Source organism: Ziziphus jujuba, chromosome 8 (assembly GCF_031755915.1).
Source record: "Ziziphus jujuba cultivar Dongzao chromosome 8, ASM3175591v1".
In the NCBI taxonomy this organism is placed as follows: domain Eukaryota; kingdom Viridiplantae; phylum Streptophyta; class Magnoliopsida; order Rosales; family Rhamnaceae; genus Ziziphus; species Ziziphus jujuba.
In genome coordinates this window covers 15179812-15192030 of record NC_083386.1, presented here as the reverse complement: position 1 = coordinate 15192030, position 12219 = coordinate 15179812, and the positions used below count along the sequence as shown (strand labels likewise).

Sequence of the window (12219 nt, the reverse complement as noted above, 5' to 3'; positions counted from 1 at the left end):
ATCTAGAAATTAGAATCCAAGAAAATTGTCATGTCACTCACAATCATTAGCAAATGGGGAATTGAAAGAGCAGACAGTCAAAACTCCTACAACAAGGTGTCACCAATCATCCCATCTAAATCCCCTATTATATATGGTCAATTAGTCATTATCATTTTATTTATTTTTATTTTTGAAAACTATGTTTTATTTTTCCTATTTTCACTAAATTACGGTTATCAAAAATTAAAACTATCATACTATTCATTAATGGATAACATAATAATGTTTGATTAATTTATTAATTATATAAATTTAATTATGATGGATAATATAATAATATGTAGTTAATTTTTTAATATGTATTATTCGATAAATAAATTTAAAATAAAATCAGATAATTTTTAAATTATTTATTTTTTTAAAATTTTTCAATACATGATATAAATAAAATAAAAAAATTTAAATATTAAATATATTAATTATTTTTTATAATTTATTTATAAAAAAAATTATGTAAAAATAGATGTTAAAAGACAATTGAATTTTTCTCCAATTTGAAAAACATTTTGTACCTAATATTACTGTTACAGTTATAATTCATTTTCATTTTGTAGGGCCAACCAATGGAGCACTTCGTACGAGGTAAGGACCCACCCTAGTCATTGACCCACTATACCAGTCACCACGTAGCCTTATACGCTCATACATTGGACCCCACCAGTCACCTCTAATCTCAACCTAATCCAATCTAAATTCAGGGGTAAAATCGTCTCAAGGAAATTTGATTGTCAAATTTTAGAATTCCAACATTATACAGTGTATTCTTCCAAGATAAACATCATACAGTGTAAATGTTAGAAAAAATAAAAAGTATAAATAGTTAAAAAATTGACGAGTCAACATACCGAAACCAAAAAAAAATTCAATATAACGTAATTCATTAAAATTGTTTTTGTTTTTTGAACTTTATGCTAAAATTGGGAAGAAAATATTTAAAACCATATAATAATCCGAATTCAAAAACTTAATGGTATTCACTTGTCCTATGATAAAATTCTTTATTTTCAAATATAATTTAAATGAATTCAGATATTATCATCTACAACATCTAAAACTAAAACTACATGATTTGGATATTCAAAAATCTAAAATAGGAATGCTTCATTATTATTTTAACTTGGTAAAATTGGAAAAATAAAAACATGAAATTATTAATTTTGTTTCTAAGGAAATAACTATTAAAGTTGTTTTTTGAAAGGCAAAATGAGCCGCGCAAAGAGAACCAGAAAAATGTTTTTAGTGCTCCTCCATTTTATTTCACCGACGACTGGGCCGCTGGGCCCCACGCGTAACGACAAGGGCGCGAACAAAAATATAAATTTTTTTGTTTTCCCTTTTTATTTATTTATTTTAATATATATGTATATTTATATATTTTTTTTTCTTCTCTTCTTTTCCTTAATTTGACCGTTGATCGCGGGCAAACATGGAGAGAACATCACGACCGTCTGATGAAACGGGTCTAGAAAATGACCACCCTAAACCGCCAGTGACTCTAGAAAAATAAAATAAAATAAAAATGGTGGCGTGGAAATAATAAAAAATTAAAATGTTACTGTTATATGGTTATATGCTTATTATATTTACAAAGGGGTTGGGGAGGGGTACGCTTTTATAAGAAACAGACATGCTCTCTGCAATTTGTGTTTTTGCCTGCTCCTTCTGTTTCGCTCCCTCTTCTTTCTCTCTCTAACTCTGTTTTCTTTTTTTGGTTTTCTGGTTCTGGTTGTTCGGTTTCGGTTCGTTGTTTTTCTCTCTGTTTTTTTGAGCTGCTGCTGGCAAGCTTTTGGCATGCTCTATTAAAACAAAAAAAAAAAAAACAACAAAAGCAAGAGAGAAAAAAAAAAAAAAAGAGTTATCAAAGGATTTTTGAGAGAGCTAAAGAGGGACAGAACTCTGCAGAGGATTAATTATTTTTTTTTTTATTTTTATTTTTTGTTGGCTTTCAACTGGGTGTTTGGAAAGGAAGAATTTTGACTAGGTGTTTTTTTTTTTCCTTTCTTTTTTCGGTTTAATTTGGTTTTTCTTTCTTCTGGGGTGATAGAGAAAGATGCAGTAGAAGATGATGATGTTTTGGACTGTGATGATTGGAGGAATGTGTTTAAGAGGTTGAGATTGGAAGCTTTCAATTTAATTCCTGCAACTCAGATTCCATTTCAAGCCCATTTTTTTATTATTTTTTGGAGGTTTAATTTTGGAATGAATTTATTGGGCGTGGAATTCAAGGTAAACTTCATTTTGCCTGGTTGAGCTTCATTTAAGGAAGAGAAAAGAAAAAAAGAAAAGAAAAAAAGAAAAAAAAAATTATTAAGAAAGTTGCTTTTTGTTCGTATGATTAGGAGCAATTGTTGTAAGCTGGGCATGCAAGGAATTTGAGCTTTGGACGAACTATTTCCTGGATTTTTTTTTTTTAAAAGGAAATATTGTTTGTTTCGTAAGAAAGTTTGTTTAATTGGAAAAAAATGGCTTCCAACCCGTCGTCGGAAATGCATGAGCCGAGCATCGATACCGATAAGTTAAGCTACGAGATATTCTCGATTCTGGAGAGCAAATTCCTATTTGGCTATGATGATCAGAAGCTCTGGGTTCCCAAACAGATCTCTTCTCCGACCACCGAATCCAAACCTGAAACTATACCTCAAACGCTCGCCTCCGATACCGGCGTCTCGGCGATCAAAAACCAGAGGGGCAAAATTTGCATACTCAGCATCGACGGCGGAGGCATGCGTGGAATTCTCTCCGGTAAAGCCCTAGCCTATCTCGAACACGCGCTCAAGGCGAAATCGGGCAATCCCGACGCTCGAATCGCCGACTACTTCGACGTCGCCGCCGGTGCCGGTTTCGGCGGCATTTTCACGGCGATGCTGTTCGGAACCAGAGACCAAAACCGTCCGATTTTCAAAGCCGAAGACACATGGAAGCTCTTGGCCGAGCAAGGGAGGAAGTTTTACCGTTCGCCGGCAGGTTCAGGCTCAAGCACCGGCGGTGGTTCCGGTTTCTTTCGGAAGCTTCGCCGGAGCACCGGAGGTTCTTCGACGAGCTCGTCCACGGCCGGTCTGGAAAAAGCCATGAAAGAAGCTTTCGAAGACAAAGACAAGAAAAGCTTGACTCTCAAAGACACGTTGAAGCCCGTTCTGATACCTTGCTACGACCTGTCCAGTACGGCGCCGTTTTTGTTCTCCAGAGCCGACGCGCTCGAGACCGACAGTTTCGATTTCCGGCTCTGGGAAGTCTGCCTCGCCACGTCAGCCGAACCGGGTATGTTCGAACCGGTTCAAATGCGCTCCATCGATAAACAGACACGGTGTTTGGCCGTCGATGGCGGTTTAGCCATGAGCAACCCGACGGCGGCGGCGATCACGCACGTGCTCCACAACAAACAGGAATTCCCGTTCGTGCGAGGGGTTGAGGACCTTTTGGTACTTTCCATAGGGACTGGTCAGCTTCTTGAAGTGAGCTTCGAGCACGAGCAGGTAAGGAAATGGAAGGCCAAAGAATGGGCCCGACCAACGGCTCGAATCGCCAGCGACGGTTCGGCTGACATGGTGGACCAAGCCGTAGCCATGGCCTTCGGTCAGTGTCGAAGTAGTAATTACGTGCGAATTCAGGTACTTACGAAAAAGAATACCCCTCAGAAAACAAAACTAAAAATTACAAATTTCTAACTTAGCCCTCTGTGCAGTTAATTCCGGTTCATTCTTTATTTGACCCCTAATTTTTTTTTTTTTCTTTTTACAATTATGGGTTTGGTTTTTTTGCATGAGACACTGTTGGCCAGCTGGTGGGGATATCAATCCCTTGTCCTTAGCAAGGGACACTATATCTATATCTATATGTATAAAAAATATAATATATGTATATATATATATATATATATATATATATTTTATATCTATATATTTGGATTGCTGACTTGGCTGGAGTGTTTAGTTTTGGGACTATGCAATTAAATGCTATGATGGGTTTATTTGTATAAAACGTAAACTTGGCGTGGTTCGGAGTGGGGAGCAGTAGAACCTATGATGAGGCAGTGACCCAACTGGTGCAAAATGGGGGACCTGTGCCTGTGTCTGTGTGGTGCTGGGTTTTGGGTTCTCTGTTGGATGACACGTGAATGTTGGGATTTTTGAGAAACTCTTTTAAGTCTGTTTTTTTTCTTCTGGGACCAACTCTGGTGGTCTTTTGGGATTTTAGGTTTTCTTTGGCGCAGGTTAGCCGATTGTAGGTATTGCATCCCCTGGACCATTTAGGCCTAACTTTGACAATTGTCCTAGAAAGTCGGTTACTTTAGGTTTTTGGATGACATTTTTTTTTTTGGGCGGCAATGATTTTCTCTACATTTCTCACCTACTAACATTCCTAATGCTACTACTTTACGTGTTTATTTTTAAGGTTTTCTGTCAGCTAATGTGATCTAGATTAGTACTTACCCAAACAAAAAAAAAAAAAAAATGTGATATAGATTAGTGATTTTCTTACACTTAAAAATTTTTAGACTAGAGATTTTCCCACCTCAAATTTCGCTATGGTTGATATGGGTAACCTTTTTCTCTATATCTTTAGCCAATTTAGTTGATGAGGTTTTTAAAAACCATGTTCTGAACCATGGTTAGAAAAATTTAGTGCTAATGACCATCATTTTCATACCCTTTTGTCTATGTACAAATAAGATCTCGATATGCTGAGCAAAAAGTGGTTGTTGTTGTGGGGGATATCTGATCCTGCAATGTTGCAGGAAGTAGTAAGGATAAAGCTGGAGTCTTGGGGAACATTATTGCTAGAATTGGTCTCCCTATGCTAAAAGCTTATAATTAGTTTGGATAACTTTGAAACACGCTTTCTATAAGTAGGTTTTTTGCCCTTTTTCATTAGAGCTGGTTATGGTGGTCTTCATGTGCTGTCATTATACCGGGAATTAAGTCTAATTTTCCACTGAATTTTGTGTCTCATTGTCCGGCTCTAAATATCAATGGTTGGGAAAAAGGAAAAAAGGAGTGGGGTGTTCTTTGGTTTGGAAACTGTTATGGATCTTCTCTCCCACATTGACAAAACTTTTTGGCATATTCAATCTTCTCTTCCAGCATAGTCTATTTTGGAGAAAGTGGCTCTAAATTGGTTACATGATGAAATTCATCTCTCCATTGGTGACAATTTTAAATATAATTTGATAAATAGTGGATATATTTTCTACTTTCCATTCAGTGGAAAATATCCTACTTGATTCTAATTGTGCAGCCAAAGCTGCCATTTCAGTATGCCATTGTTGCTATTCTCGGAGCTCATTGTTTACAATCCTACGATTATTCATCTTTTTGCTGCGTACAAACATCAGGCTATTAGCTTGGGGCCCTAGTTGGCATGGTCCATGAATTTTGGGGAGACTTTGAATTTGGTGCTGGTGTTTAATTACAAAATTTATTGCTGTTCCTAAAGTTTATTCTGAGCTGCCATAGAAATGTTTGACTTTTCTTCTGAGCTGCCATAGAAATGACTTATCTTTTTCTAGATAAACATTTCAATGCTTTTTGGGGCAAAGTTGGCAACGAATGCTGGAGTTTCCGTTACATTGACTAGGCCTTTTATGATCTCATTTCTATTTAATTTTCGTGGGGTATGAGTGGAGAGGGTGGTAGAAAATGGTATTTTTAACCAACAATTTCTGGTTGCTTATGCGTCTATAGTTAATGAATAGTGTGTATACCAGCATATGTAATGTAGCTAGAATGTGGTTGGATGTTTATGTTGTTGAACAACATTTGGCTAATCAAATATCAAAATTTTCAGGCAAATGGGCCAAGCTTGGGACGGTGCGGACCGAATGTAGATACAGACTCAAGTCCGAGTAACGTAAAAATGCTGCTTGGACTAGCAGAAGAGATGCTAAAACAGAAAAATGTTGAATCAGTACTATTCGGTGGTAAGAGGATTGTTGAACAGAGCAATTTTGAGAGGCTTGATTGGTTTGCTGGGGAACTGGTGCTAGAGCATCAGAGGAGGAGTTGCAGAATAGCTCCCACTGTTGCTTTCAAGCAGGCTACTCCAAGAACAACCTAGATAACATCTAGCAACAAAAATCAAAACCCAACAACTAAAAAAGGTAAGTGTTCCCTTCTATTATATTCAAAATTATTAAATGTCTCCCCTATAATCCATTAATAAATATTCCAAAGAAAAGAGTCATATTTTCACACACTGGAAGGTCTCCAACTTCAGGGGGATGACTAAAGCAGTCATCGAACGTGTAGCTAATTAAGTGGATACCAATTTTTTGAGGTCCAATGGTTTGACAATTCAGTACAACAATAACAAAGCAGTATGGGGCCCTGGATTTTAATTGTCTGCAACCATTAACTTGAACTTTTTAGTACTAAGTTCGAGTCGGTTCGAATTTTATTGACATGTCTTGGAAATTTCTTGAAAGCAAGATTTTCTCCAGAGTCCCTGTTCGTATATTGTGGCCTCAATTAAATGAATTATATAAACATCAGCCATAATCTATATATAAAGGTAATATAATTTTTTTCAGGTTCTGTTTCATCCGTGGGATGGTCTTGTCATTTTCTTCTTTGATTTAATAGGTCACAAGGCTTGGTAACAACTGCTTTGTTGTTGTTTAACAGAAAGGAAAAGAAAAAGGAGGAATGGCTGATGTGCAGGTGTCCATGGCCCCATTGGGCTGTCTGCCGACCGACACTGATTTTTTTCGATTTCATTTTAGAGGCGTGTACATAGTGGTCAATTTGTATAAGCAAAATTTATATTTAAAAAAAGAGGCTTAGGGTTGTTTTGGTCATTTTGAAAAACTGTCAAATCATTGTGGTACCCAAAAAGGCATATTTCCGTAGTCCGGAAATAAAAGAAATTCCCACCTCTTGATTATGTTTTGTTTAGATGTCTGTAGCAAAGTTGGTTCTTGTGCTTCTTATTGTTTTTGGCCTACAAAATCACATCTGCCTCTTTTGCTCTGAGGCTATTTTAGGTATTTTGTTGGCTAAATTTTCCTCGTTCAAATTACTAAAGTACCCCTTGTTATTTTATTTTCATAATTTGAATTCCAAATTATTAAAAATATATATATATATATATATATCATTGATTTTGCCTATGAACTATTTTGACAATGAATAGTCGCCTCTTGTTTTTCGGAAATTAAATGTACATAGTATTGTTTTGTATATAGACTAATTTTTCAAAATCTACTGACTTAACTGAGCCATGCTTCTTAATGAGGTTGTAGCTTTTGCAAAGAGTGGTTGGTCTGAATTTAATAATTGTAAATAAGTGAAGCATGTTTTGGGGGGGTCATATGCTTCCACTAGAAAAGTCTGGTCAAATGTGTTATTACACTGCCCAACTAACTTTTAACAGACAAGACTAGGGTAAAAAACAGAGATATGGTCAAAATGAACATAATGTAAAGCAAGTGAGAGACTTGCTCAGTGTTTGGAAAGAAGAGAAAGTGCATAAACTTGGCTCATTTATCCAACCAAAAAAAATTCACATTGTCTTGGCCCTTCAGTAATTTCTTCGTTTGAGTCAAACTTTTCCTTTTCTTGTTTATGATGTGGGTCTGTTAGACTCTTTAGTTTTAACTTAGCAACTACATTTGATATGTCCATAGCATATATGCAATGTAAATAAATACTCCACATGAATTTTGATGGAATTTTTTTTTTTGAATGCAGGGGAAAAGAGACATTGGAGAAAACAATAAAAGAAATGGGGAAAAAAAGGTCATATGTTTATAGTTGCTTTTTTTTTTTTTATATTTTATATTTTTATTTTTTTAGTGGTGATAGGAAGAAAAGAAGAGCTGGGGGAAGGGAATAGACTGAAAAGGACAAGTACTGTAAAAAAGATGCAAGATCTTAGTGCGATACTTTGCCTACCTTAGGACAGGCATTGGTGGTGTCCACTCCAACCTTTCTACAATGGCACAGAACCAAAAGAATAGAAAAGTGAAAGAGTTCAAAAAAGCTTTTGAAGGTCAAACAAGTATCAGGTGTGAATCTATTGATTTTTAAATTTGCTACTTTACCTTAGGGTGGGAAAACAGAACTGTTTCCATATATTTCCTTTACCCTTTTACCATCATAATTTTTTTTTTTTTTTAATGTTTTCCACTATCTTTTCCTTTTTTCGTCATTTCATCCCTAGTCTCAAGAAACTTGAGTGTGGGACTGTTGGATGGTGGGCAACCTTCTGATTGAAACCCAGAAAATATAGCCAAAGTTCTTTGTCCGTCTTTGGTTTTTTTTTTTTTTTTTTTTTTTTGGAAAGTATATTTTTCTTAGTTCAGTATAGATTGTAGTGGAGGAGAAGAATTGTAAGAATGGGTATCTTCCTAAAGAAACAGCAGATTATATATCTCTTGAATGGGGATTGATTGGTGGGCCATTATGGATCAGTAGTCATTTGGAACCCTTTTCTATAGGGGTGAAAAAAGAAAAAGAAAAAGAAGATAGTAAATTCTTGTACACTGTACTGTATCATACAGGATTGAAAGGTCCTCCATTTGGAATTACTCTTTTGACATTTTGGTGATTGTTTAAAAGCTTAGAGCAAGAAATTTCAACTTTTTTTTTTTGGTTGGTTGTATATGTTTGTATTACAAGTAGTATTGGTTGATGGTTTGGATTTTTCCTGGGGGTTATGCCTCTTGTGGTTTGCTTTTTCCTCTTTGCCTCTTTGTTGACCATTGGCAAATGATTAGTGGGTGCTATGTGCATATATGGTTGGTGGATTTGAAAATCTTCAATAGAACTGAGCAAATTGCTAATGGGTTTTGCCTTTGTCCTCTACCTTTCCAAAGGAGCTTTATTGCGTTTCTGGTCTTTATTTTCATGCACGAAAGGGTCAGCGAATGCTACTCCTGCTGCATGAAGCATGCTCTGCCTTCTTAATAAACTTTATCTATTAAAAAGAAATTTTGTGGAAAGAGATCCAAAATATCTTTTGGTTTTCCATACTTGGAACTGATTCCAGCAAATTTTCAAAGGTGGAAAAAAAAAAAAATGTTTCTTATGGATTAAAAAAAATAAAAAGAGTATAAAATGATTAAACAAGAAGAGAAAGATAGAAGAGGAAACAAAAAAATGTTTAAACCACTTTTTTTATTTTTATGGTGAATGGTTAAAAGACATTCGTTAATGTTTATGTTTTTGGTTGGTTTTATATTTTTCTTTCTTTATTTAAGAGATTAAACTTTTGGTAGGATGCATTTAGTATCTATTAGTTTGAACAAATTTTATTTAAAAAGTATTATTTGTTATTATTGATAAATTATTATCGATTTAAATAGTTATCATCTTTATAGGTTTTTAAAATAAAAAATAATAAAATTAGATGCCTCAATTAAAATTTGTAACATAAATTACTGATTATCACAGTAGCAAATAGTAAACCTCATTTTATTTTTGATTTTATTTATTTATTTTTGTTTTGTGTTTCCAATTCATACCTTCTAACTTTTATTAAAAAGTCACGTACTAATGATTAAACAGTTAAATGCTGATGAAACCCACGGTTTATCCATTTTTAATCCTTAATGATTTTTTTTTAATTTTATTAAATTTATGAATATTAGCCCATCCAAATAAATCCACAAAAGAAACTCAGCATTTATTAAAAAAGTTAAATAGAATAAAGAGAATTTAGGGTTTTTAAAAGATGCACCTTTTAGGATTGAGGATTCCATTAAATTTAGGAGTTTTCTCACGAATACACAACGTTTTGGAACTTAGAAAAGGAGAAAACCGTCCTTTCCTGTCATTGATTGAAATATTTCCATCCTCGTCCTATCTTTAAAGAAAAGAGAAAAACTAGGACAATGGAATGGAAAATTCCTCGTAGAGATGGGATTTTAAAAATTGATCCTGTCTTATCCTCGTTAATATTTTTATTTAAAATATATCAAATGTAAAATAAATAAATAAATAAAAAAATTTTAAAAATCAGAAAAAAAACTGTAAAATGAAATTTATCCAAATCAAAGAGTAATAAAGTGTATTTTAACTTTTTTTCTGGTTGCGATATTGAAGATACATAAATAATAAATAACAAAAAAAGAATGCTTATCAAAATGACCCTCATTGTAGCATTTTTTATTATTTATTTATTTATGTTTTAGCTATGAGAACTAATCTTAAGTATAAGCTAAAAAACTGAAAATATAAAACCAAAAACATAACTTTTACCGAGGGGTAAAGTTTTCAGTATATTTCCTTTAAAAAAAAAAAGGAAAAAAAAAAACACACACACACACACACCCCACAGTTGACCTAATTGATTGATACCATTACTTAATATTGTTCATAATAAACTGGTAAATAATATCATTAATACTCATATATAATATTAACTTTCAACTAAATTTAGTGGTTGTTTTAAAATAGCCTAAATGATGATATCTATGAACGATAATTCTTAAAATACTAAATTCAGCTAAAATCCTCCTTTCCAATTTATTAAAAAAGAAACAGTAAACTCAATAGGTAAAAAATTAAGCATTGAGAGAAATCAAAACATCCTCTTTTTTCTTTTTTTTCCTATTCCTTTTACCCTTGTTATATATATGTATATGTAGTTTTGATTTTTTTGTTTTTTGTTTTTGTTTTTGGCTTTTGCTGCTATATACATTCTACAAAATATCTAAACACAATTCAATATATTGGCAAAAAGAGAAGAGCAAATTTACTGGAGTCTCGAAGCTTAATCAGCCAGAATTCACAAGTATAAATGGTCTTTATGAAAATTTTATGCCAAATTTTTATACTTCATGTGAATCAACCAAGCTTTTTCTCTCTGCATGCAACACCAATTCAAAGTACTTTTGATGTTGATTATAGAAAGAATTTTGTTATGTATAAAATTATAAATCTTGATCTAATACATAACCTTTTTTTTTTTTTTTTTTTTTTTTGCCCTTTCTTACTAAAAAATAATAATTAATAAAGTGGTTTCTCTTTATTTTAAGCCACTTTCGGACCTGTTACCCCAAAACAAATTAAAAAAAAAAAATGAAAAAAGTTTCCGACTAACAACTTCCTTTTCACTATAATTCTTTTTCAAATTAACCTTTTTACACTAATCAACCAGTCACCATGCCAGTTAAGCTATTGATATGATATGCCTAATCTTGACTATGATGCCTGCCTAGTTTAAAGCCTATAACTATAAGTGGTATTAATCGAATTATTTATTTCACATCTCTGCAGCAAAAAAGTACCCAGCACTATCATTCAAATTCCCCTAAATTTTATATCTTGGCGGTTAAAGACTATTACTGATTATTGATTAACCATATTATAATAAGCAAGGAAAGGCAGCGCAAGTAAACCAAAAAAAAAAAGAAAAAAAGAAAAAAGTGAAGGTTATTCTTTTATTATTTTTTAAGCGTTTTGTCAAAAAGATGAATATGGGAATCTTTTGAATTGTACGTGATGAGTTAGATTATCAATTAGTCCAAAACTAAACCAAATGATATATATTTTTAATTATTATTTTTACTTATTTATTTATTTGTTTCGTGTGGGTGCCAAGTACGTCCTTATTAAAAAGGGTATATAAGTGGAGGGTAGGCTAATTTTTGTTAGCTTTCTCTTTCGTGTTCAAAGGGTTGGCTTTAATTTTGTAAGGATTTGGTTGGTCGTCTATCTATACATTCCCTCTTCTCTTAATTTTGTATAAATATTATGCATATAATCTTTGTTTTGGGTCACAATTAATGGATGGCTAAACTATCTTTTGTTGGGTTTGGAGTTTCTTGTGGCTTTTTATTTCTTTTTCTTATTCCCTGTCCACAATTTGCCATTTCTTATTTAATTTTTTATGATCATGATGCAACGAGATGATGATTGTGACCATGGATGATGTTGGGTGTTGTCGTGTAGTTGTTCATCAGCACACTAATTTTTGCTAAATTATTCAGCTAAACTCTCTCTCTCTCTCTCTCTCTCTCTCTCTCTCTCTCTCTCTCTCTCTCTCTAACTAATGTATATATATACAACAATTTAATGCTAGGCGTGCTCAATTTATACTAGGCCTCAAAGCTCTAACATCCAATTTCATTAATGTAATCCCCATTTGTGGGTATGTATTTCCATATATAAAAGAAATATGAAAATGAAGATAAATTAATTTTTCAATGATTGCAACTAACTTATGAATGCAAAATAA

At 33.4% G+C, this 12219-nt stretch overlaps 1 protein-coding gene across 2 annotated transcripts; it reads left to right on the top strand.

The window, feature by feature from the left end:
* The first annotated feature begins 1634 nt into the window (after positions 1-1634).
* On the top strand, positions 1635-8683 carry LOC112490050 (patatin-like protein 6). Of its 2 annotated transcripts, none has more exons than XM_048470054.2 (3): positions 1635-3650; positions 5827-6139; positions 6663-7111. In XM_048470054.2, exons 1-2 carry the CDS (start codon positions 2505-2507, stop codon positions 6094-6096), a joined length of 1416 nt encoding a protein of 471 aa, XP_048326011.1. In that variant the 5' UTR covers positions 1635-2504; the 3' UTR covers positions 6097-6139; positions 6663-7111. The 2 variants fall into 2 exon arrangements, with proteins under 2 accessions (XP_048326011.1, XP_048326010.1); XM_048470053.2 differs by lacking the exon at positions 6663-7111 and adding an exon at positions 7728-8683 and having other exon boundaries at positions 1636-3650.
* The last annotated feature ends 3536 nt before the right edge of the window (positions 8684-12219 follow it).